The 27,557-nt window shown below is 41.3% G+C and overlaps 1 protein-coding gene across 1 annotated transcript in view; it reads left to right on the top strand.

Annotated features, from left to right (window-relative positions):
* Positions 1-27,557, top strand: part of LOC134344856 (beta-arrestin-1-like) — a 44,603-nt gene that overhangs the window by 1,488 nt on the left and 15,558 nt on the right. Inside the window, exons 2-10 of the mRNA XM_063044963.1 lie at positions 9,483-9,543; positions 11,618-11,662; positions 12,161-12,360; positions 15,205-15,264; positions 19,444-19,517; positions 19,993-20,128; positions 21,486-21,570; positions 23,454-23,526; positions 25,807-25,944. Of these exons, the coding sequence (XP_062901033.1) occupies positions 9,483-9,543; positions 11,618-11,662; positions 12,161-12,360; positions 15,205-15,264; positions 19,444-19,517; positions 19,993-20,128; positions 21,486-21,570; positions 23,454-23,526; positions 25,807-25,944 (872 nt within the window). The remainder of the gene's footprint in view (positions 1-9,482; positions 9,544-11,617; positions 11,663-12,160; positions 12,361-15,204; positions 15,265-19,443; positions 19,518-19,992; positions 20,129-21,485; positions 21,571-23,453; positions 23,527-25,806; positions 25,945-27,557) is intronic.

Genomic DNA, 27,557 nt, shown 5'->3' with positions numbered 1-27,557 from the left:
CAATGAGGCAGAAGGAACTGCATGCAATGCTCCATATGCGGTCGGACTAAAGTTTTCTTTTTAAATCTTTTTATTAAATAAGTATACAAAAGGTAAACCATATAAGCACTAATACACTGTTAGAAATTACAGGAAATATTAATACCGAAAAAAATTGATACAAACAGTGCAATTTAAACATAAAATAATAAGGTAAAATAATAGTATACTAATTTTATATATATATATATATCAATAGAGAAAAGGAAAAAAAAACCCCAAAAAACCCACCGTGCAACTAAACTAAAAGCAAAGCAAAGCAATGGGCTAACTTGGAAACAGGTAGAGCTAAAAAACTTAAAATCACGTCCTCAAACCCAACCTCCATTAAAAACAGTAAAAAAAAAGCAAGAAGGGAATATAAATATGAAACAAAAGAGGAAAAAAAATTACATTAAATGAAAATATTGAATAAAAGATCTCCAGGTCTGTTCAAACTTAAATGAGGAATCATAAAGATTACTTCTAATTTTCTCCAAATTTAAGCATAATATCGTCTGGGAGAACCAAAAAAAGGTAGTTGGAGCATTAGGCTCTTTCCAATGTTGTAAGATACATCTTTTCGCCATTAAAGTAAGAAATGCAATCATTCTACGGGCTGAAGGGGAAAGATTACTGGAAATTTTAGGTAATCCAAAGATAGCAGTAATAGGATGAGGAGAGATATCTATACTCAATACCTTTGAGATAATATTAAAAATGTCTCTCCAAAAAGTTTCCAGAGTAGGACAAGACCAAAACATATGAGTTAAGGAAGCTATCTGCCCCGGACATCTATCACAAAAAGGATTAATATGAGAATAAAAACGAGCTAATTTATCTTTGGACATATGTGCTCTATGAACAACTTTAAATTGAATTAGGGAATGTTTAGCACAGATAAAGGAAGTATTAACTAATTGTAAAATCTGCCCCCAGTCATCCACGGAAATAATAGAACCCAGTTCTTGTTCCCAGTCTGACTTAATCTTATCAAATAGAGCTTTCCTAAGTTTCATAATAATATTATAAATAATAGCCATTGCACCTTTCTGACATGGATTAAGATTAATTATAGTATCTAAAATATATGTAGGAGGAAGCATTGGAAAGGAAGAAAGTATAGTACTTAGGAAATTTCTAACTTGAAGATATCTAAAAAAATGTATTCTTGGTAAATTATATTTATTAGATAATTGTTCAAAAGACATAAGGGAACCATCTAAAAATAAATCCAAAAACCGTGAAATACCCTTAGTCTTCCAAATTTGAAACGCACGATCCGTGAAAGAGGGAGGAAAAAATATGTTACCTAAAATAGGGATCGCTAGCCCAAACTGGTTAAGATCGAAAAATTTTCTGAATTGAAACCAAATATGTAAGGTATATTTAACTATCAGGTTAGAGACCAGTTTGAGGTGTTTCAAATCGAAAGGAAGAGAGGAAACTAAAATAGAGCCAAGTGCATAGCCCTGAGCAGATTGTAATTCCAATACTACCCATTTAAGAATGGATAGTGTATCTTGGTCAAGTAAGCAAAATTTCATATGTCGAATATTAATTGCCCAATAATAGAATCTAAAGTTAGGTAATGCTAAACCTCCATCTCTCTTAGCTTTCTGTAAATGTATTTTACCCAGTCTCGGGTTTTTATTTTGCCAAATAAATGAAGAAATTTTAGAGTCAACTTTATCAAAAAAAGATTTTGGAACAAAAATTGGTAATGCCTGAAATATATATAAAAATTTTGGCAGAATAAACATCTTAACTGCATTAATATGACCAATCAAAGTTAAATATAATGGAAACCATTTAGATGAAAGTTGAGTAATATACTCCATATATCTATGTATTTCTCACTCCATCAGCACATGGGCATGGTTAGAAATCCTGAGATTACAATGCTGGGAATCCTGTTTATTGTCTCTCCCCAGATTCCAATCAGCTTGCTCCAGATTCTACAAAATCTACAAAAAGCTTTTTAGTATAATGCACATACCAATGCACCAGCTGCTCAAGTGTGTTGAACCAGTAACAAAAGTTTAAAGGGCTAAAGGCACTCAGTAGGCCAAGAAACACCTGTAAAAAGAGAAAGAACATAAAGCTTCAAAGTCACTGGTATTTCCTCAGAACTGAAAAAGTGAGAAAACAAGTCAGAGATGGAGAGGAATGGGGAGAACAGACAAAATGTCTGTGGAAGGGAGGAGACCACAGTTAGCTGGTAACATTTTGTGTTGGAATTTCAAAAAAGGGAAAAAGAACAAGTTGAAAGTGTAAGATGCAGCTATGGAAACAAATTACTGAGTGATGTTAAAAGTGGATGACCTTACATCAACATTGGCCAGTTCTGATCCAAACATAAAATTGTGGAATTATTTTACATCTATAGATGATGTATCTGCCAAGTGGAAGATGGCAGAGAGGACTGGACATAGTTCCTTGTGGAGTTTACACACCAATTCTAAAAAAGTGAGCAGGCCTGTCAGGACTTGTCTGCCAAACAGGACATTGCAGAGACACTTGGAGACGGTTCCCCGTGGAGCTTGCGCGCCAACTTTAAAAAGCAATCAGGTCCCGTTGGGGCTTGTCAGTGGTGCAGGAGATTGATTGGGTTATTAGTAACTTAGCATTGGCCAATAAAAGGAAGTGAGGTGTCAGATTCATAATTCAAGACTGTTTATTATCATTTTCTGTACACAAATGGAAGGGGACCGAAATAGTTGTTGCTCCAGGTCAAATGCAGTACAGTAAAAAACACAAAAGATAAAGAATGCAATGATCTAATAATAAAAACATGATATAAGTACATGAGAAAGCTCATCTACATAGATTGATTATATGTAGATAAAGTGATGCCAGGAAATAATAAAGTGGTGGTAGAGTTAGTAGGTGGAGGTGCTGATCAGCCTTACTGCTTGGGGTAAGTAACTGTTTTGAGTTGGTTTTTGATGGATGCTACACAGCATCCTCCCTGATCAGAGTGGGACAAACAGCCCATGAGCAGGGTGGGTGGGATCCTTCATAATGTTACTGGCCCTTTTCTGGCACCTTTCCAAATATAGGTGATATTCCTGATGACGGGTAAATGGGTGGCCAGTGATGCACTGGGCAGTCTTGGCTACCTGTTGTAGAGCTTTCTTGTCTGCCACGGTGCATGGACATCTGTAGAGTGATGTGAGTGTGCATGTGCAAACTCCAGTTCCTTTCATCTTCCTCAGAAATTATAGATGTTGGTGAGTTTTCTTACTGTGTAGGACCATGAGAAGTTGTGTGTGATGTGCACTCCCTTGCATTTGTAAGTGGAGCAGCCAGTGTTAGAGTGGGAGGCTTTGGCTTACTAAGCTTTGGCGAAGACAGGCAGAGGCTCAAAGTAAGTTTCTTTTTGTCTATTAGTACATTGCTAGTGCATTAAGAATGGATCCAGGGTTAATGGTATGTTCTTTGAGTGGGACGTGGGAACTCAGGGAGATCGCTAATCTCCCTAATAACTACATCTACATGAAGTGCATTGAACTGCAGCTCCTTAGAGACCCATGTTAAGAAATGGAGCTGCAGCTGGATGACCTTCGGCTCATACAGGAGAACGAGGAGGCGAGACATACACAGAAGCTACAGGAAGAAAGTCACCCCTAGGTTACAGGAGGCAGGTACCTGTGTGACTGTGGGGAGAGGAAAAGGGAATAGGCAACCAGTGTAGAGTATCCCTGTGGCCTTTTCCCTCAATAACAAATATACTACTTTGGATATTGTTGGGGGTGAGGGATGACTTACTGGGGGGAAGCACAACAACCAGCTGTCTGGCACTGAACCTGGCTCTGTGGCACAGAAGGAAAAGAAGGAGAAGAGGAGAGGGCAAACAATATAGCAAAAATTACTGGGGAGTTAGAGGACTGGGAAGCTTTTATAAACCAACAAAAGGCAAGCAAAAAAAGCCATAAGTAGAGAAAAGATGGAATATGAAGGTAAGCTAGCCAATAATATCAAAGAGGATACATTTTTTTTCATATTTAAAGAGTAAATGAGAGGCGAGAGTGGATATCAGACCACCGGAAAATAAGGCTGGAAAGGTAGTAATGGCTGACAAAGCAATGTAGGACAAACTTAATATGTATTTTGTGTCCGTCTTCACTGAGAAGACAATAACAATATGCCAGAAATTCAAGAGTGTCCAGGGGCAGAAATGAGTGCAGCTGCTATTACTAAGGAGAAGGCCCTTAGGAAGCTGAAAGGTCTGAAGTCACCTGGACAGAATGGTCTACACCCCAGGGTTCTGAAAGAGGTGGCTGAAGAGATTGTGGAGGCATTGGTAGTGACCTTTCAAGAATCACTAGATTCTGGAATGGTTCTGGAGGACTGGAAAATTGCAAACATCATTCCACTCTTTAAAAAGGGAAGAGGGCAAAAATTATAGGCCAGTTAGCCTGGCTTCAGTGGTTGGGAAGATGGTGGAGTCCATTCGTAATGATGAGATTTCAAAGTACTTGGAGACACATGATTAATTAGCCCAAAGTCAGCACAGTCTCCTTCAGGGAAAGTCTTGCCTGATAAATCTGTTAGAATTCTTAGAAGAAGTAACAGGAAGGATTGACAGAGGAGAGTCAGTGGATATTGTTTACTTGGATTTTCAGAAGCGTTTTGACAAAGTCAAAGTTGCAGGCATACTCAATAAATCAATAACTGTAACAGAATCAATGAAAGACGTCACCAACAGATTGGACAACCAGTGTACAAAAGACAACAAACTCTGCAAATACGAAAAAAACAGAAATAATAATGATAAATAAATAAGCAATAAATATCGAGAACATTGGAATGAAGAGTCCTTGAAAGTGAGCCCATAGTTTGTGGGAGTAGTTCAGAGATGTGGCATCTGAAGTTGAGTAAAGTTAACCCCTCTGGTTCAGACACTGATGGTTGAGGATAATATCTGTTGCCAAACCCAATGGAATGAGTCCTGAGGCTCCTGTATCTTCTTCCTAATGGCAACAGTGAGGTGATGGATGCTGCATTCCTGCAACAATGCTCCATGTAGATGTGCTCAATAGCGGGGAGGGATTTACCCATGGTAGACAAGGCTGCATCCACTACTTCTTTACAGATTTTTTCATTCAAGTGCATTGGTGTTTCCATACTAGGCTGTGATGCAGCCAGTCAATATACTCTCAACCACAGTTTGTCAAAGTTTTAGATGTCATGCCAAATCTTCATAAACTCCTAAGGAAGAAGAGGCACTGTTGTGCTTTCTTCATAATTGCACTTATGTACTGGGTCCAGGAAATGACGACACTGAGGAATTTAAAGGTTGCTTACCCTCTTCACCTCTGATCTCCTGATGACGGCTGGCTCTCGTACCTCTGGTTGTCTCCTGCTGAAGTCAATAATCAGCTCCCTGGTCTCGCTGGCACTGAGTGAGAGGTTGTTGTTATGGCACCACTCAGCCAGATTTTCAATCTCCCTCCCGCATGTTGCTTCGTCACCACCTTTGATTTGGCCTATGCCAGTACTGTCATCCGCAAACTTAAAGATGGTATTGAGACTGTGCTTAGCCACACAGTTGTAAGTATAAAGTGAGCAGAGCAGGTGCCACTCATGAAGCTACTTAACAAGATAAGAGCCCATGGAATTACAGGAAAGATATTGGCATGGATACAAGGTTTGCTGACCAGCAGGAGGCAAAGAGTGGAAATAAAGGGGGCCTTTTCTGTTTGACTGCCAGTGAGTAGCGGGGTGTTCTGCAGGGGTTGGTGTTGGTTAGTGTTAATGTCTTTTGACATTGTATGTCAATGATTTGGATGATGGAACTGATGGCTTTGTGGCCAAGTCTGCTGATGTTACAAAGATAGGTGGAGGGGCAGGTCGGGCTGAGGAAACAGGGAGTCTTCAAAAAGAATGGGTTAAAAGGAACAAAGGAACAGATTAAGAGAATGGGCAAAGAAGTGGCAGATGGAATATAATGTAGGTTAGTGTATGGTCATGCACTTTGGTAGAAGGAATAAAAGCATAGCTTATCTTCTGAAAGGGAAGTGGTAGGACACGCACCCATCCGTGCCAGCTTCTGAGGTTTAGACTCTCTAACTCCCCAGAGTATGGATAGCTGGTGCGGCCCTTTCAAAGATTCATGACTGTCCCACTAATCAAGTTTTCAGTGCCAAGGGTTGAGCATTTAAAGAGCACTTGAACTGAGGTCCGCTGCTCATTCATAAGCCTATTGGTGATCTCCTCTAGTGTTTGTTCTGTGCTCAGATTCGCGATCCAGTTTGAAACCCTGTCTTGATCCTAACCTTGGGTACTCCAGCATTTGGATTCAAGCCATCCTCGTCAAGGACTCTCATCACAGAAAGAAAATTCAAAAATCAGAGGTGAAAAGGGACTTGGGAGTCCTCATGCAGGTTAACTTGCAGGTTGGGTCAGTGGTAAGGAAGGCAAATGCAATATTAGCATTAATTTCAAGAGGGTTAGAATATAACAGTAAAGATGTAATGCTGAGGCTTCACAAGGCATTGGTCAGACTGCACTTTGAGTATTGTGAGTAGTTTTGGGCCTCTTCTCTAAGAAGTGTTGTCATTGGATAGGGTCCAGAGAAAGTTCACGCGAATGAACAATTTGCACAGGGTGTTGGTTACATCTCATCTAAAACAATAATGGCTGTCTTAATGCTCTTAGCTAAAAATAGACATAGTAATATTGGAGCCAGTACAAAGGAGATTCACCAGGCTAATCCTCAGAGAAGAGGTTGTCCTATCAAGAGAGAGAGAGAGAGAGTAAATAGTCAGGGTCGGAATTCCTTCGAATGAATTAGAAGCACGAGGGGTGATTTTATCCAAACATAAAATCTCAGGGGTGCTTGGTGTGGTAAATGTTGGGATGCTTTTATCAGTGGGAGTACATGAAACAAGGGGATATAACTGCAAGATTAGGGTTGGTCATTTAAAACTAACATGCAGAAATTTCTTCTCCCAGAGGGTGGTGAATCTCTGGAGTTCTTTGCCCCTGTGAATGGCAGGAGCTGTATCATTAAAGTATTTAAAGTGGAGGAGGATAAATATTTGAGATTAAGGAACAGAAGGCTACAGAGAAATGGCACAGAAGAGAGGCTGGCTGACGCCAGCATACATCAGCCATGTTCATAATAAATGGCAGGACAGGTTGAAGGGCCTAATCGCCTACTCCTGCTTGCTTCTGCGTAAAACCAAGCCTGGCCATTGATAGTGACAATAATTTTCTTACATAATTTCAACTGAGCAGAAGGTAACATGTCTATAAAATGGCTGAACTTCACTTGCTCACTCTTGTCACTGTCTGCTGCAGGGAATCGGGAAAATCCTCGAGGGGAGGAAAAAGAATTATCCTGAAATGATTTTGTACACTTCCTAGTCTGGCTGATTAAAATAATAATACTTAGAGCTAAAAAACTAAACATTGCAGTTTTTAAAAGAAGCAGTGCTTAACATAAAAGGGTACAGAACAGGAACAGGTCCTTCGGCCCACAATGTTGTGCTGAACCAGATAAAAGTAAATCAGAAAAAAACCCAAAGACTAACCCCTCCTGCCTGCACAATGTCCATATCCCTCTATCTTCTTCATATCTGTGTGCCTATCTAAACATCTCTTACGAGCCTCTAATGTATTTGCCTGTACCATCATACCAGGCAGCGCATTCCAGGCAGCCACCACTTTGAGTACGATACTTAACCGTCCCATCCTCTTTGAACCTACCCCCTCTCATCTTCAATGCAGGCCGTCTGGTATTAGACATTTCTACCATGGGGGAGAGTAGATACTCTCTGTCTACTCTGTCGATGCATCTCCTAATCTTATAAACCTTTATGTTGAAGTAGAATATTCAACAAATTCATTTATACCATGGGACCACACTACAACCGCAGGGATCTAGATTTAGGCCAGTTGTGTGCTCTAACCAACAATGACTCAACAGATTGCCTGGTCACTTATCTCATTTGCTTTGTTCAAAATGGTTGCAAAATTCTCCACATTACAATGGTGACTACAATACATACTGGAAAGAAAAAACAGACTTCATTTTACGTGTAACATCTTGGCTTCACAAGGCACGACATAACTGTGATGTGAAAAACAAAATTTACTGGAAACACTCAGCAGCATCTGTAAATGGTGAAATAGTTAATATTTCAACAGAATCATACTGAGCAGCTCTTTAAACAAGATGGTTCCGAGCAATATGATCGTGTTACTAATGTTAGCCAGCTATTTTTTATTGAAAATTAATAATGTGCTAATCATGGGTGAAAAATGCAGAATGCAGAATGGATGTGAGGAAACTGTTGAGTGAACGCGGCCTTTTTTCCTTGGAGCAACGGAGGATGAGAGGTGACCTGATAGAGGTGTATAAGATGATGAGAGGCATCGATCGTGTGGATAGTCAGAGGCCTTTTCCCAGGTGCTGGAATGGCTAGCATGAGGGGGCACGGTTTTATGGTGCTTGGAAGCAGGTACAGAGGAGATGTCAGGGTAAGCTTTTTACGCAGAGAGTGGTGAGTGTGTGGAATGGGCTGCCGGCGACGGTGGTGGAGGCGGATACAATAGGGTCTTTTAAGAGACTCCTGGATAGGTACATGGAACTTAGAAAAATAGGGAGCTATGGGTAACCCTAGGTAATTTCTCAGGTAAGGACATATTTGGCACTGCTTTGTGGGCCAAAGGGCCTGTATTGTGTTGTAGGTTTTCTATGTTTTCTAGAACTGGGAATGGAAAGATCTTGCCTAATCTGCTGAGTAATTCTAGTATTTATTTAAGATTTCCAGCATGATTTCCTGTTGTTTTTTTCCAGTATATAAATGTAGGTTCTTTCCAGATAAATCTCACGCCCATTATTCTGTAAATGTCAATCTAACCTTAAAAACCACAATGATAAAATGGTGATACAGATTATACAAGTTTATGTAGTCATAGTTCAGTTCACAAGGATCACCCTAATCTTCCAATCACCTATCACTGTTAGTTTCCATCCCACTGCCACTCAGACATCTGCGTGTTAGGCTTCCTCCAATATTAGGCAATGGAAGATTCTGCCATAAGATGCTCAATATAATTTTGAGAAACAACTCCTCATCTTCCAGCCAAGAATGTCGAAAACCCTGGGAGGTAATTCTACATTTCTCATCTTTCTGCTTCTTTTTTTCCATTTTTTTTTGTCTCCAACTGCTGGTTTTTTTAAAAAAAAGTTGTTTTGATAGCTTTGATTAGCACCCAATTAGCCTGTTCTTTTCACCCTGCTTCCTCCCTACAATTTAACACACTGTTTTCTCATTTTTCCAGTTCTAATGCAAAGCCCTTTACCTGAAGGGTCAACTGTTTGTTTCCCAGGGAGGCTGGTGTACCTGTTCATACCTCCAGCTTCCTTGGTTTGGATTGCCATCACCGATGGGGGATACAATTGACAGTGCACGTTTCAGTCATTGAGCATCTTGTGTCTCCTTTCACAGATCGCTGTCTACTTGGGCAAACGAGATTTTGTGGATCATGTCAGTCATACAGATCCTGTGGGTATGTGTGCTCTCTCTGTTTCATGTTGGGGGGGTGGGGGAATTCCACCCTCTGGTTCTTTGATTGTAGCAAAGAAAGTGTTTCCAGCTTTAATGATCCTGTTACCCTCACATAAAATAGCCTGGCATTAGATCCTTTGGCATCTGTGAGCCAAAGCGGTTAGTGTGACACTATTACAGCTTGGGATGATCTGGCATCTGTAAGGAGAATGTACATTCTCCATGTGAACTACATGGATTTCCTCTGGGTGCTCTGGTTTCCTCCCACAGCCCAACGATGTACTGGTTAGTAAGTTAATTGGTCATTGTAAATTGAGCTGACAGGGCCTGTTCCATGGTGCATCTCTAAATAAACTTACATCAACCTCTCCAGCTTGATCTTTATAGAAATGACTGTGGTGCTTACTTCCAGAAGTCGTGGTAGTCATGGACTGAAAGGGGATGCAGATCATAAAGTACTGGGAAGTAGAAAGCATGAACTGCCACGATGCTACAGAGAGGCTACGTGAGGAATCTGTTACATAGATTTCAAAACTTTCATTTCTGTCAGTGGGACTGCAGTTTTCTTCATTCTGCACAATTGTATATATTGATTGTGATCACTAAACAAAACTGGGAATTTAGCATGCTGGTAGCATACTTATGAAACTTTGATCTGAGTCATTTTGAAATGCTGCAAGAAGGCTCTTGTCAGATTTCCTCATGACACATTGAGTCTGCTGGTTCTCAGAGCAGTCCTAATGCCTGACTTATTTCCCCGTGACCTTTCCTCCTTCATATGCCCCAGATTCTTCTGACACCCATCTACTGTAGTAATTAGTCAGGAAGTCTTTGAAAAGTCTCAGAAGATTGAGAGGAGATCTTATAGAAACATATAAAATAATGAAGGGGATAAATAAGATAGAGGCAGGAAAGTTGTTTCCACTGGTAGGTGAGTCTAGAACTAGGGGACGTAGCCTCAAGAGTTGGGGGAAGTAGATTTAGGACTGAGATGGGGGGGAATTGCTTTTCCCAAAGAGTGGTGAATCTGTGGAATTCTCTGTCCGATGAAGTAGTGGAGGCTACCTTAGTAAATATATTTAAGACAAGGTAGGATAGATTTTTGTATGGTAGGGGAATTAAAGGTTATGGGGAAAAGGCGGGTAGGTGGAGACGAGTCTATGGTCAGATCAGCCATGATCTTATTGAATGACGGAGCAGGTTTAACAGGCCAGATGGCCGACTCCTGCTCCTATTTCTTCTGTTCTTACAGAAACCAGAGCAGACAGAGGAAATACATAGAGGCACATGGAGAACGAGCAATCTCTGCACACACTGCACCTGAGATCAGGATAGAAACTGGGCTTGATGTAGCAGCACCACCTGATGTCCAGCCTGCTTTCCTGCCATCCTGCTGCACAGCTGTTGTAAGATATCCTTCACACATCGAAGGCCTGTGGCCATCAGAAGCCTCGAAGACTTGTGGAAAGGAAAAGGATACTGAGGCTTCCTTTGGCATAACTTAAAGTGCCTAACCTTAACTGGGCCTTTACACGGCTAGGGCGTGTGCAGCACCAATCCTACTTTAATGTCATTACTAGTGATTGTCCCAATACCCACAATTTGGTACTGTCCTTGAGGTCGTCTATCATCTCCATGGTCACTCCCTATAAACTTATCAAACTCTCCAATCACCTGCTGACATACTTTTGATTCCCCACTGCAAGATATTGGGTGTTACTGCACCATGTGCAGTCCTGAATTGGTGGTTACTACTACATGAGAACTCCTGGACTGGCACTGATATCAGCCTATACTACTCAGGACTAGTGTGAGAATTAGTGTTGCCTTGAAGCTAAATGATGAAAATCCAGGTTCTCTGATGGTGTCTTCTGGGGTTGGTTGATGAGAGGCTGGAGGTCGCTATTGCTGTTGGATAGATCACATTGTGTTTCTGCAATGGACTGTGGAAGATCCAGGCCTAGCACAGGCAATAGATGACTCTACAGTGCTTAATTCAAAGAATGGTGATGGATATACCACACAATGTGGCCAGGAGCTACTTTGGTGATTGATCTTATCTGATTATTTTTCAGATGGTGTGCTTGTATTGGACACAGGCTACATAAAGGATAGAAAAGGTAAGACATCCAGCACTGTTGAATATTTTGAACAAGTAAACCAACTACTTTTGTTCCAGTCGAATTTCCTTAAGAGGTTTGTTCTAATCAGTGACATGCTTTATTTTGCACAGATATTTACAGCCATATAAACATTCTCAGCCTCACGTAGTTTCACAATGCATAGTTCACATGCTCAACTAACACACAGTATCACAAATACATCTTTGCAAACTTCCCTGCACTTCCACACTCGTTCACACAGAGTTGCATGGACTTGGTGTTTGCCACTTATTCCACCACGACTCCATGTACACTCAGTTCAACTGCTGAAATTATGAACTCAAATCAAAGGAGACTTAGTATGTGTCACTAAACCCACAAGTAAAAAATTCACAGAACTGATTCGAGTACAGATCTACACAGTCAAAGCCCAAAGACCAGCTGGTGAAAGACTAAGTTCCTATAGCCTAACTTCCAGAATAGCACCTGTTTATTACTTCTGGATCTTCACTTCAGTGTTTTGCAGACTTCTCTGTGCATTCCACTACGGACGAGAGGACGTAGATGTTTGCGGGTTGAAGTTCAGAAGAGATCTGTATATGACCACAGTTCAAGTCTATCCTCCACCATCAGGTGAAAAGCCTAAACCCCAGACCAAGCTGCAAGAACGTTTAGCAAGAAAGTTTGGAGACAGAGCTTATCCATTCTGTTTTCAGGTACCGCTCTTTCTCCCTTCACCTCTCACTCTCTCTCCCTCTCTTCCCTTCTGGGTTATGGACAAACAAGAGGAACTAATGTGCCATTCCCATGATCCTCTCCCTTCTCCAGCCTCGTATCCCTTTTGCCAATTAACTTTCCAGCTCTTGGCTCCATCCCTCCCCCTCCTGTCCTCTCCTATCATTTTGGATCTCCCCCTCCCCCTCCCACTTTCAATCTCTTACTAGCTCTTTCTTTAGTTAGTCCTGACGAAGGGTCTCAGCCTGAAACATCGACTGTACCTCTTCCTAGAGATGCTGCCTGGCCTGCTGCGTTCACCAGCATTTTTTATGTGGGGAGCTAATGTGTTATGCCTACTTTATAATATTTCATGGCATGTTTGCTTTTCAGCACAGTAAATTACCAGGAAGTTTCTACAGTTCAGGTGGACCCATTATGAGGCAGTTTCTTGTGTGTGACACTCATTAAGTGGAAATTGGATACTGTGAAGAATTATTATATTAAAACTGACTTATAATGGGGTACCAAAGCAGAGGATTTAAACATTCCCTAAATCATCTTGAAAATCAGCTAACCAGTTTAATGAGCAACAGTGATAAAGTTATTGAAACACAGATCTAGAGATTGAGATTAAACCTATGTCATGGTTTGGAGGCATGAATGCCTCAGTGACCCGGAGAACTCTGCTGGCTGGTGTCAGGGCCTTGTGCTTTGGCTCTTGGTAGGGTCCAGACTAAGAGTGGTCCACCAATCCTCCATTGGGGCCTTCAGCTCAGTGCTAACAACCTTGACTGGTCAAAGAAACTTTGTTACGGAAACAACAATGAAGAATCCTTCTATATCCATGCGTGAACAGTATGCCAAGGACAGACAGAGATGGGGGACCTTCATTGCTGCCCTAAACGGCAGTGGCAAAACAGGCAGTCAGTAAGTAACTAAATTAGGAATGAGAAAAAAATGATATTGTTAGTACTAGTAACCTGAAAACCATTGGATTCATATCAAAACCATTCCAGGTCACCAACGTGGTTCCGGGAAAGAAATCTGCCATCCTTGAATGTGACTATGGACTACACTAACACTAACCCTGAATAGCTCTCTGCTATGACTCAGCTCAAGGGGGTAGTGGGTAGTGAGGAATGGGGAATAAATGCTGACCCGTATGCTGCTGTATCCATGAGTCATGTTGACAGGTCAACATCCTGCAAACATAACTCAGAGGTATAGCACAGGACCAGGAAGAAAGAGAGTAGGGCTGATTCTGATGAAATCTGGCCATTTTGGTTACATGTCTGTAGGAGCAGCTGTTTTCAGGAGTGTGGTAAACCATATATATCTGTTGTAACTGGGTTACCTGTCTGGACATGCCCCTCTGCTGACTGCCCCTGTGGCGCCTCCCACAGACCCCTGAATAAAGGCGATTGGGCCTTGGCTCCTCCTCTCTGTCCGGGGGCAGACACTCAGCATGCTGGAGGTCACATTTTACTGCTAATCAAATTGATGCACCATCAATAACTCCAAACGTCTGGAAGTAGAGTAAATACTGAAAGGCTTTTATTAACAGTAAATGGACCAATGTCCAAGCTGAGTATCTGTCCTGGACTGAGGGAGGAGCAGTGACACAATCGCCTTTATTCAGGGGTCTGTGGGAGAAGCCACAGGGGCAGTCAGCAGAGGGGCGTGTCTAGACAGGTAACCCAGTTACAACATATATATATGGTTTACCACAAGGAGCAGACAACAGCAGCTGCTTTCTTCACTGAGTATAAATGGCAGAAGAATCCTTTCTGAATTGTAATACAGGACACTGACCTGCTCAGCTTCTGTAGAATAATATATGACACAAGACAGAAAAAAAAGCTGGTGTAAATTAGAAAAAATACAGACTGTTAAAGTGTGGAAACAGGCACTTCGGCTCAGCTCAACTAGGCTAAACAAAATGTCTAACTGAACTAGTGCCATCATTTGCCTGCTTATGGACAGACAGTGCACATGAGTCTAAAACTTCCCAATCTACGTACCTGTCCAAATTTCTTTTAAACATTGTAATTCTTTCATCTCCTCTAACAGTTTGTTCCTGTACCCGTCACTTTCTATGTGAAAAGTTTGCCCCTCAGATCACCTTTAAATCTTGTCCCTCTGCCCTCTACATATAGAAGCCTCTACCCTGAAATAAAGGCTCTATCTACATCCCTGGTAATTTTTCAAACATCTCGGTCACTTTTCAGCTTCTGTTCCAAGGAAAGCAATCACAGCCTATTCAATCTCTGCTTATAACTCAAGCCCATCAGTCCAGGCAACTTTTCTATGGATCCACGGAACACAGCAGTTCAGGCAGCACCATGGAAATGAACAAGCAGTTGATGTTTTGGGCCAAGACGCTTCTTCAAAACTCTGCTACCAAGTCATTTTTGTATCCATTTTGCTATCTCAGTCTGTTTTCTATGTGGTCAGTTCTACTAGACCAGCTTCCACATCGTGAAAGGCCTTGATAAAGTCTATGGAGCTAACATCCACTGGGATTCCTCAATCAATTCTCTTTGCCAGCTCCTCAAAAATCAAATTTGTGGCCCATGATTTTCCCATGAACTGTCCCTAATGCTGACTGTCCCTAATACGCTTTCGCCTTTCCAAATGCAAAAGTCCTGTTTAGATTCCCTTTCCCACTACTGGTTTATGGCTCACTGGCTTGTTTGTTATTCCTGAGCTTGTCTTTGCAGTCTGTAAATAAAGGTGTAACATTAGCCCTGCAAAATGTTGTTGCTAACTGCTCTTGAGTGTGTTGAAAACCATGGAAGTGAGGTTTCTCAAACTATTAACTTTTCTCTTTCCTCCCTTGACAGTTCCCAGACTATCTGCCCTGCTCTATAACCTTGCAACTGGGTCCAAATGAAATTGACAAGGTGAGGATTAAAGTGTTGTTACAGGGGTCAGGGGTCAAATGCTACAGGCATTTCACTCACTTGTTTTCAGCCCTTTAAGGAATAATTCCGTTACTTACTTTGGTAACGCTGAATACTGCTGGAAAACATTGTAAGGATCTAACGCAGGGATGGAGGCTGTGCAGGCTGAACTGCTGGCCAAGGCAGCGGCATTATAGATTGTAGAGCAATGAATGTGTGAACCATGGGCTCTTCCAAGAATGGAGCAGTAAGTGTCTGAAAGGAGTGAGCAGGTGAGTAGTTCGTGAGGTGGGGTGCCTCTCTGTTGCTTATTCAGGTTGTTTGTGCACCCCAGATCCCTGGCCTGGAGGTTTTATTGTAAAGGAATTTTGAAAACATTCATGAATTTTTTCCTCTGCCTACATGGTGATCTCTGCCATGCTGGAACTCAGAACAGGAAACCTGTTTCAGGAGTTTCATGTTGGGTGTTCACATGATGGTGTGTAACTAGGGCATGTGTGCTGGGGACAGAACTTCCTCATGATCACCACATCAACTCATGCAAGCAGTGATCTGGACCCTCTTAGACTTGAAACTCTGAAAGGCTATATTTACTCTGTGTGCGCGTGCGTGTGTGTGTGTGTGTGTGTGTGTGTGTGTGTGTGTGTGTGTGTGTTTCCTTGCTGAACTCCTGTTTCTAATTGGATTTTTTTGTCTTTGGTGGACCAGTCAGTGAGGATCACAGCATTCATGTGGGGAAGACTAGATGGTGACAAGATTTTAAGAATAGCCAAATTTGAGAAGGGTGTGAAAATGAGAATTTTGCAAAGGGATCATTCTGGAATGCAACGATAAACATTTTCTTGATTTCTTTAGCACAAGCCATCTTCTTAAATTTGAGTCTCTCCAGTAGATCGTCTATTGTGAGTTTCTCTGGCAGATGGTTTACTGCTCCTATCTTCTTTAACTCCTCTATTATCTCCACTCACATTTTGAACAATATACACAGCCCTTGTGGATTTTAGCCTTGCTGAGACTGAGGCCGATGAATCAGATGTATTTCCCACAACTTCTGGAGAACACTATAAGATAGACTGAGCTTAGAGTAGTTTTGAAGGTCAGCACAACATCGTGGACCAAATGGCCTGCACTATTCTATGTCCTATAATCTAATATATATTCTAAAACACATGTTTCCCTTTTAAACATTGAAATACACAATGCAAATCATTCTGCTGCTCCAAAGACGACAAATAAAAAGATGAATTCCAAGAAGAGGTTGAAAGCTTCTGATACTACCTTGTGGCCTTGAGGCCTTTACACCTTTACAGAAATTTAAAGCCAAAAGCCCCTACAGGCTTTTAAATGTATCATTAGGTAAATTCCTGCCCCCTTTTCAAGTGCAAAGCCAAGCTGAACACTGGAATTCAATCTGTCTAGAATGCTCATGTAAGCACACATATTTAGATGAGTTTAGATGGAAATCAATTCAGGTGTATTCTGTCTGATTCCCAAAGGAGAGAGAGATGATATTCTCAAATATGTTACCATTAAAAGCAAGGTTATATTAATTGTCTTAGTGGGCTTAAAGATAGATAAAATTCCAGGGCCAGTTGAGGTATGTCCCATGCTGCTATGGGATTCAAAGGAGGAACATTTGGGGTACTGGCAACAAGTTTTAAATCTTCACTAGCCACAGATAAGGTTCCAGATGACTGGAGGGTAGCTAATGCAGTACATTTTTCAACAAGTAGGAGCATTATATTGGAGTTATAGCTTATTTGTGAGACCTCACTTGAAGTATTGCGCACAGTTTTTGTCACCTTAATATAGGAAAACATTGCCTAGCTGGAAAGGGTGCAGAAGAGGTTCACAAGGGCGTGGTGTCTGGACTGGAGGAGCTGAGTTAAGGGGAGAGGTTGGCTAACTTGAATCTTTATTCCATGGAGAGCAGGAGTATGAGTTTATAAAATCATGAGGGGTATGGTCAAGGTGGACAATCATAGTCTTTTACCCAGGGTTGGGGAGTCCAAAACTAGAGGGCACCGATACAAGATAAAAGTGGAGAGATTTCAAAGAGACCAGAGAGGTAACTTATTTACAGATAGGGAAGTGAATACCTAGAATGAGCTGCCAGAGGAAGTGGTCAAGGCAGGTGCAAGTGCAATATTGAAGAGGCATTTGGATAGGTACATGAGGGGGAGGGCTTGGTGCAGTTATGGACCAAACGTGAACAACTGGGGTTAGCTGGATGCTGTGATCACCATGGAGAAACTGGGATGAAGAGCCTGTTTCCATACTGTATGACTCCGAGTCTATGTCATCTACATGGACTTCAGAACGACCTTTGACAAGGTCCCTGTAATGTTGAACCAGGTTTGTGGGTCCAGCAAATGAGATAGGAAATGCACTGACTTCAAATGGGTTCATTGATCATTTATTTACAAACAGTAAAAATTTGAACAAACATTCACATTCCCCAAATTACAGAAACTACAAAGATGAGTATTCAACAAACATATACTTAGTTAAAAGTGTACACAGAGCATACCTTCCCGATGGTCATGTGCATCCTTGCCTTAAACATAGGAAGAAGAGAGCAAGCCCCTTCCATGTGCCTTTTTATATACCCGGGATATTTGAAACTGGACACCAGACAGCTATCCAATGAGGAAAGCAGTTGCAGTTTCAAAACTAACCAATCACAACGGAAGAAACTTTCAACAATCAGATTATGGCACACCCCCACAGGGTGGTCCCATAGAGTTAGAGCTGATGGGACCCAGATCAAGCTGGCAAATTAGATCCAAAATTGTATTGATGATCAGAGACAATGGGTAACAATGGAGAATTATCATTGTGATTGGAAATCTGTGACCCATGGTGTGCACATGTATCAGCAATGTGAACCTTACTGTTAGTCATATGCATCAACAATTTGTAAATGAATGTAGGAGATATGATCAGTAAGTCTGCAAAATGACATAAATGTCAGGAGTATTGTAGATAGTTACATTATGATATTGATCCATTGGTAAGGTGTGCAGAGCAATGGCAGATGGAATTTAATTATGATAAGTACACATCACTTTGGGATGACTAGTTAGGGCAGGACATATACAATGAATGGTAGAGCCTTAAGGAGTATTGAGGAGCTTAGTGTACAACAAGTCCACAAGTGCATGAAGATGGCAGCACATATAGATCAGGTGGTGAAGAAGGGAAATGGGATACTATCCCTTTTAGCCGAGGCATAGATTTTATAGAACAGTGGTTGGGCCACAAGTAGAATTCAGTGTTCTGTTTCCAATCACCACATTGTAGGAAGGATTTGATTGTCCTGTAGAGGCTGCAGAGGAGATTCACTTGGATGTTGCATGGGTAGAGTGTTTTAACCGAATATGCTGGCTTTGTTGTCGTTGGAGTGACGGGACCTCATAGAGGTGTACCAAATTATAAGAGGCTTTGTTAGAGTAGGATACTTTCTGCCATAACAGAGGTCTATAAAATTAGAGATCATAGGTTTAAGAGAAGGGATAAGAGGTTTAGATTGGGTCTGAGGAAGAATAGTTTTACCTAGGAGGTGGTTGGAATCTGGATTGCTGTGCCTGAGGAGGAACGGGTACTCTCACAACAATTAGGAAATATAAAGACAAACACGAATCAGCAGAGTGCAAACTCTGATAAATGTGGTTAGTATAGACAGATACTTGATAGTCAGTATGGACAAAGCAGGCTTTATATAACAGTTTCTGTGCTGTATGGAATGATGAACAACCTTTCACATATAGACTATGGTCAGTAAAACCATGCTAATCGGCTAACTTCCAGAGTTTGATCTGTCTACCTTCTTAGTCTTAACAGATTAAAAATTGTGGCTGTGCACTTTCATTCAATGCCATTTGACAAGTTCTTCATATGTACAATGAAGAGCTGAGATAGTATGCCTGCCCACATGAGTCGTTTCTCTCTCAAAGCTTGTCCTCGCCAGAAGTCTGGGACTTTATGGCTTAATTTTTCCAGGAGTCTGCTTGTCTTTCCTCCACTATATATATATGACATGCCCTCATCATTGTGTTTATTGTTGCATTTATTAATAGCAGGCTTATTGTTTACTCTGTGAGTTTCATGCAAGCCAAGAGTTTTGTTACACTCTGGTGTACGTGACTGTAACCTAATCTGAATATGCTCTCTCCGCAGTGCTGTGGAGTGGACTTTCAAGTCATCGCATTCTGTGCGAAGAGTTGCAGCTACGATGAAAAAATCTCCAAAAAGTAAATAAATATTCATCCAGACACAGAAAGTAGTTGACATTGTTTTCTTATCCTTACTGAAATACATAAAATATGCAGAAAGTGACACTTATTCTGGGGGAGGAAAAGGATCATACTTACATTTAAAAGCTGGCTATCTGCCTTCCTACATGGGGTGTTTCTGTTCTCTGGTGGTGGTGGCCATTGCCAATAAGAGATAGGAGGGGTGTTCAGATGACTGTCATGTCTCAGGTCCCATAAGCAAGACAAGCTAGTTCACATTTGCTGGCACTGGATCAGTTGTGACCATGAGTTCTGCTAATGCACACCTACAGTTAATCCATTTATTCCTTTGCTTATAAGACCATAAGTTACATATAGGCACTTTGTAGATCTAAGTAATAGAATCATATGGCAATGGTAAGGTGTTTCAACACTATTGAACCACTATTGGTTGTCTTGGATCATCCATTTTTCTCATACTTTCTTCTCCCAGGAGTTCTGTGACCATGGTTATCCGCAAAGTGCAGTATGCTCCTGATAAACCAATTTTTCAGCCAATGGCTAGAACGAGCAGACAGTTCCTCATGTCAGACAAACCTCTTCACTTGGAAGCGACACTCAATAAAGAGGTGAGTGTTCAGTTAATCATGCCTCATCCTGGCAACTGGAGAGATGAAGCTGAGGTCAAAACTGCCCGATTTACTTTGCTAATGTTTTTAAGAGTTTTTTTTTCTTCCTGATCGGGTGGAAATAAAACATTCAGTAGTACCAGTCAAAGAATAGCACAGAAACCTCCCAGTGTCCTGTCCACTACTGGATAGAAGTATTGTACATTCAAGCATGAAAGAACAGCTAGTTGGATTAAATATATTCGGCTCCCCTGAACTGAAGCAGAGTCACCTTTTTGTTAGGAACAGAAACACCATTCTAATGTTCTGGCATTCCATTTAATATCTGGAAGTGAGTGCATTCACCCTCAGTGAACGTTAAAGTGACTAGATTAAAACTTGGTTCTCCTGGGAACAAGGTAGACCAGGATATCATGGCTGGGTAGATTTCCCTCCCCACTGTCTGGGATAAACTGGAGTTCAGATTTACAAGATTTGTGTGTAGTTTGCATGCTCTCCATATGACCACGGCTGTTTTCTTTGTGTGATCGTTTCCTCCCACCCCCCCAAAAATGAGGTTGCTTGATCACCATATACAAGCATGTAGATGATATAGAAACATAGAAAATCTACAGCACAATGCAGTTGTTTGATCACTCTATACAAGCATATAGATAATACGTTAAATTTGGGAGAGAGTTGATTGAAATTTAGACAGAATAAAATAGATTATGGTAAGATTGGTGTAACTCTGTGTGCCAGTGAGGTGAAGGCCCTGTTTTCATGCTTTATCACTATAATTATATGATATTAATACATCATACTTATCCTATTCTATTGATTCCTATTCACATCTCCATACTCCGGTGTGCACAGGATTTCCTCAACCTAACTGACCCCAGAGAACCCCCACTTCTACACGTTCCCTATCCCAACCCTGTCGGTTTAAACCTGACAGGGCTCCCTGGAGTTACCACTGCCTCTCAGAGGCCATTCAAGCCTTGGAACTTGTCATGCCTCTTAAAAATAAACTTGGCAGAGAGGATACGTGAGGAGCCTCTCTGACATTATTGGTCAGGGCAACTTCTCTTCTATTGCCTGTGCAATTGTCTAGCAATGTGAGAATTGTTCTATATGAATGATTTAGGTTCTTATCCTTCAAAAGGTACTTAGGCAAGAAATTGAAAAGTTACTCAATAGGGTAGAGTTAAGCTATAATTGTAGAAGAATGGTACACAGATACAAACTAATACCTAGTCTCTGCAGGAATGATTTCAGGAAGCAATTCTTCAGTCTGATGTTGTAAAGCTAGCACAGTGGTTTGCCAAATATTATCTTTATGAAATACTCTCCTGACTTGAAATGCACTGTTTAATAGATCTTTTACCATGGTGAACCTGTTCAAGTGAATGTTGAGGTGATCAACCATTCCAACAAGACTGTGAAGAAACTCAAAATAACAGGTAGGGAAACAGAACGGGACATCAGAACCAGGCTTTGTATCAAAGTAAAACTTACTTGTATGCCCTAAATCAAGTGCAAAATACTCCTGATGTATTGGAGTTTGGATCCAGATGGAGCTGGATAACAATGTTTCACAATGAGATTACTAGCTTAGGCCTGTTCTCAGCCTACTCTATGATTCTGAGCCCCTCAGGGCACCCAGTGTGGAAAGAAGACCTGGGTAATTTCTGAACCTTGTTGTAAAATCAGAATCAAAATCAGGTTTATTATCACTAACATACAGTATGTCATGAAATTTTGCAGCAACAGCTATACACACCAGCTGTGTGGTGAAAAGGCACAACCGCGCCTCTTTCACCTCAGACGGTTGAGGAAGTTTTGTATGGGCCCCCAAATCCTAAGAACTTTCTACAGGGGCACAAATGAGAGCATCCTAACTGGCTGCATCACTGCCTGGTATGGGAACTGTACTTCCCTTAATCACAGGATTCTGCAGAGAGTGGTGCGGACAACCCAGTGCATCTGTAGTTGTGAACTTCCCATGATTCAGGACATTTACAAAGACAGGTGTGTAAAAAGGGCCTTTAGGATTATTGGGGACCCAAGTTGCCCCAACCACAAACTATTCCAGCTGCTACCATTTGGGAAACAGTACCTCAGCATAAAAGCCAGGACCAGTGGGCTCTGGGACAGCTTCTTCCACCAGGCCGTCAGACTGATTAACTCACACTGATTTGAGTGTATTTCTATGTTACATTGACTGTTCTATTTATTATAAGTTATTATAAGTTACTATAATTGCACATTTAGATGGAGATGTAACGTAAAGATTTTTACTCCTCATGTATGTGAAGGATGTAAGAAATGAAGTCAATTCAAATCAATTCAAGTTTATATCTAAACCAATGATTTAAAACACATTAAGAAGTCTTTTTCAAAAGATTCAAGATTCAAAGCATATTTATTACCAAAGAATGTATAAATTATACACCTTGAAATTTGTCTGCTAACAGGCAGCCACAAAGCAAGAAACCCGAATACCCAACTAAAAAAAATTGAAAAAAACAGTGCAGAGGAAGAGAGAGAGAGAAAAACACACTCTGCATACAATAGAAGCAAGCCAACAGTATCCTGAACCAGCCTGAGTCCCGGATCTGCTCCCTAGGTCCCCGGTTCATCACACCAATGTCTTTCTTCAGCAGTCCCGTGGGATCAAGGTTGACTTTCTTCTGCTAGTGCTTTCTGGGTTCTGAGGTGGCTGCTGAACAGCAAACTCTTCCACAGATGGGGCAGTGACAGCCAATGGGATGGGCGGATGGGGAAATGTGAGGTGTGATATATTTCCACTGTCGGGTTTCTGCCTGCTCCTGATGCACTGACCCCAGCTGCCATATATCATCTAAATGTTGCTTCACAACTGAGTGGTCATGGGTCAGAAATTGCCAGGAGAAACAAACAGTCTGCCGGTGGAACTTCCCTTCCGCAGAGGCTGCTCAATCCACTGAGCACCTTCTGCCGATTGTTGCTCCAGACCCCAGCATCCGCAGACTCTCGGGTCTCCGGGGAGTCAGTTACACTTCCTTAAAGCGGCTTTGGGAACACGCTGTGCATTGATGTTTTCCTCTGTCTACCTGGTAAGTGGTGATGGGAACATGTCGGCCTTCCTGAGAGCAAATTAGCACCCGTGATTTCTGCACTTAGCCGTAACTACTTAAGTTTCTTCTGTAGTTTTAGTGAGCTTGTAATGACCTAATTCTGTAAAAGCTCTTTCTTGGCAAGTCTGGCATTATTCGCAGATAAAGTGAACCACATCCGGCCTTGAACGTGAGGAAGTTTCTTTGAGGTATTCAGAGAATATTAATTGCTTTGCCTTTGCCCACAGCTAATCAAATTTCAAATGTGGTCCTATACTCACATGACGAGTACAGCCAGACAGTGGCTGAACAGGAAGTGGAGTAAGTGCAACTTTCTGTCAATTTTCCCTGCTTTTAGTACAGCTTCCTGGCATAGTAGTGGCAATATCCCCTCTCTGGAATGATGGGAATGGATGAGGAATTTTCAAAGCTCCCAAGAATGAACCTCTGCACATACACAAAACAACTACTCGTTCCCAGAAGAGAAGTGGGAATCACTGGATCTAATCATAACTCGTCCAAATAAATTTTAATTATTTCAGAATGTAACATGCTTAACAGTTAAAGTCGTGTATTATTGTAAAGTTTGAACAAACTTGGAATGTTTTCTCCAGAGCACGGGGGGCTGAGGACAGATCTGATGGAAGTATAGAAAACTGTGAGAACCATCAATAGAACAGAGTAATAGGCAGTGGTGCAGTGCTAGCTGGAGCCCACCAGAGCGCATCTGGCACATCTTCAAGAAAAAAGCCGAAATAAAGAAGCTAATTAATTAGGTGCCGCCCAGGGTGATTTGAGTATCTCAGAAACTGCTGAAACTTCAGAAATGCGAATGGCTGTTCTGTGAGCGAAAACACCTTGTTAAGTCCACTCGCTGGATTTTTTTTTGTTTTTCGGCACCATTCTTTGTAAACTCCAGAGCCTGTTGTGCATAAAAATCCCAGATCAGCAGTTTCTGGGATACTCAAATCACCCTGGGCGGCACCTAATTAATTAGCTTGTTTATTTTGGCTTTTTTCTTAAAGATGCTCTGTACGTGCTCCGGCTAGCACTGCACCCCTGGTAATAGGGTAAATTTACTGAGGTAGAAATGGTATATACCAGAGGGTATATGCTTAAAGTAAGAGTGGGAAAGTTTAAAAGAGATTTGTGATTTTCACACACACAGCAGCAGGTTCTTGGAATGCACTGCAGGGGTGCAAATATGATAGTGGCATTTAAGACAGGCAAATGGACAAGAATAGAATGGAAGGAATGAGACTCTGTGCAGGCAGGGAGGATAAGTTTAATTTGGCTGCACGGACAATATTGGCAGAAGGTACTGTTTCTGTCCTGGTCTGTTCAATGTTCTGTGTTTATTTGAAAACTTCATGCAGGACAATGGGAAAAGGTAGTTAAATCAGGGGTTCTCAACCTTTTCTTATGCCATGGACCAATGCCATTATGCAAGGGGTCTGTGGGCCCCTGGTTGGGAACCCCTGCATTTAAATGGAATTTGTTACACTGCAGAGATGGTTCCATGACCTCCTTTATGTTGTAATGACTTTAACTGCTCTTGAATTTTTGTTGGGTATATTTGACCCCAAGATCATTACTGTCAGACATGTAACTCCATTCTGCCCATTGTCTTTGTTTCCTATATCTGTTGTCCTAAGTTTTACTTTCTGTCCTAAAATGCATCACAATTAAAATATCAGAGACCTCCGCTTCCTTTAGAAGCATAAAAGGGAAAATGTGCAAGTTACTGCTTAAATTCATTTGCATAAATCTACCTTCAATTAATAGAGCCAGGAATTGATCTGAAATTGGCTATAGTACGCTGGCAAGGTGAGAATCAAACTTATTAGTTCAAGTAATTGATGCAGCTAAAAAAATAGACTGCTTCATTGATTGCTGGTCTTATGAATCAAGGGCAGAGCAGTGGGTTAAATTTGAACTCCTTTGAGCTAACATTAAAGTATTTCAGATTAGCTGTAGCAGCAGAAGGAATATTAAACCAAAATATGGCTCAGTTGATTACCTGGTCACCACATCTGCACGTAGGTCATTGGTAAAAGGTAACCTTAACCAAGGGTAAAATATGTCTGCAAATCTGGTTACAGGATAAATGGCCTCACCATAAGCAATCCCAACAACATGGCCCATTGATCTGAGGGGGTAGTCAGTTTGAGGGAAGGGACAGTTTGGATGAATTGACTTTTGAACAAATGGTTATGAGTGCTATATTTTATGAACCTTCTTTGCAAAGTATCATTGGCTTGTGTTCATACTTCACTCCTGTATGTGTAAGTATTATCAGGAAATTTTAGATTAGGTTTTTTTGAATTTTTTTACAGATCAAATTGCAATAAATTTTAGGTGTTCATGAAAAATACATCAGATGCTTCTGCAGGTTAAGTTGGATTGCAGGTTTGGTGGATATGCATAGAATGCTTACAGACTACATTTGCAATATTTATTATTTGCTTCCAACTCTGATGGATGGGAGCTGTACATGGTAGCTGCATGACTGCTTGGGGTGTTTGAAGTGGTGTGCAACCCTGTATAATGGTTTGTATTTCTTTGCATTTTATTTGTACTGATATGTGCATTCTTGCTCAGGGAACAGATCAGTCCAGGTTCTACTCTGAAAAAGGTCTACTCGCTCTATCCCATAATTGCCAATAACCGTGAGAAGCATGGCTTGGCCCTGGATGGAAAACTCAGACATGAGGACACCAACTTGGCTTCTACCACCATGTAAGATACATATTCTTTTCAGAAGGTCTGAGTACTGCATGGGCAATGGGTTAACAAATTCAAAGAGTCATTTCTTTATAAAACACATTATGCTTGTATGAGGAATTTGGTGCTTGCACCTGGTCACCATCACAATCGTTTCATTTTATTGTAAGCGCGCAAACCCATAAAGGAGCAGGGATAGACCAACTGACCCTTCAGCTGTTTCTAACTTTCATTTAGGTCGTTAGGGTGATCTTCTACCTCTATGCTATTTTCCTGCTCAATCATCGTCTCCTTTAAGATCATTTGTCACTCTCACCTTTGAAAGAATTTAATGATTAACCCTCCACAGTCTTCTGCGGTAGACACTTGCAGCCATTTGCTAATCTCAAAGTGAAGAAACTTCTCCGTATCTCAGTCCCAGATGGCCTGCCCCTTGTTTTATGACTGTTGACCCTGGTTCCAGACTCTTCATCCTGGGCAGACGTCCTCCCAGCATCCACCTTGATGAACCCTGCAAGAATTTTGCAGACTTGCAATGAGATTATCTCTCATTTCTCTAAATTCTAGAGGACACAGGCCTCATCTACTCACAGGGTAAACCCACCATCACAGCAATGAGTCTAACAAATCTTATTTGCACTCCCTTCTATGGCAAATTTGCCTTTCTTCTAGATAAGGACTCTAACTATGTATATTAATGTGGGTCTTGCGATGTTGGTAAAGGTCAAAAGACTGTTGTGCATTGTCCATGCTTGATGCAGGCATTATACCCTATTGGCTAAGAAGCCCGGGACTTGCATGAGTTCCACTCTGCAGGTTAGGTTTACAAGCTGCATGCGGTGTCATCAGATGTGTACTGCTTGATGTTTCTGCACTGACATATATTTTGTTCAGAAATTGCTGTCATATTCTTAAGCAGTGGTGGGAAACATCTGAATTAATGAATGGGAGCCCGTGTTTGTGCCAGCAATCATATGACACGAGATATATGAACATAGTCATTTTCCCAAGGAAAGGGAATCAAAGATTCAAGGGAATAGCTTCAAGGTGAGAAAGGAATGATTTAAAAGGGACCTGAGGGGCAACACTCTTCTTGCAGAGGATTGGTGAGTATATAGAACAAGCTGTCAGAGGAAGTGGTTGAGCAGATACAGAACCAGCATTTAAAGCACAGTTAGACAGGTACGTGGATAGGAAAGGTTTAGAGGGATATGGGCCAAATATAAGATTAGGTTAGGTGGGCTTGGTTGGCATTGGCATGTTGGGCCAAGTGCCTGCTTCCGTGCTATATAGCTCCATAACTCGATGACTGTACATTTCTGTGTTGTATTGCAAATGAAACTTCTGTGAAAGTAAACCTTCCAGCATCCGAAAATGCATCTTAGAAAAGGTGAGAGCTCAAAGCCTCAAGTGATGATGACCTTCTCTGACTGTATTATATAAGAGATATCCTTCATGCTGAAGGCACTCTGATATCATACAAACTCCTTAAGTTGATGACTTGCATGTGTCATTCACTCTCACACATCATCGGACAAGATCATTGCCTTACAACCATCCAAAGCTCCAAATGCACATAAGATGCAGCATGACATGTGCGCGTTGATTGTCACAATGCCCACTTTATA

This window comes from Mobula hypostoma, chromosome 4 (assembly GCF_963921235.1).
Source record: "Mobula hypostoma chromosome 4, sMobHyp1.1, whole genome shotgun sequence".
Lineage (NCBI taxonomy): Eukaryota > Metazoa > Chordata > Chondrichthyes > Myliobatiformes > Myliobatidae > Mobula > Mobula hypostoma.
This window is presented reverse-complemented; position numbering and strand designations above follow the sequence as displayed.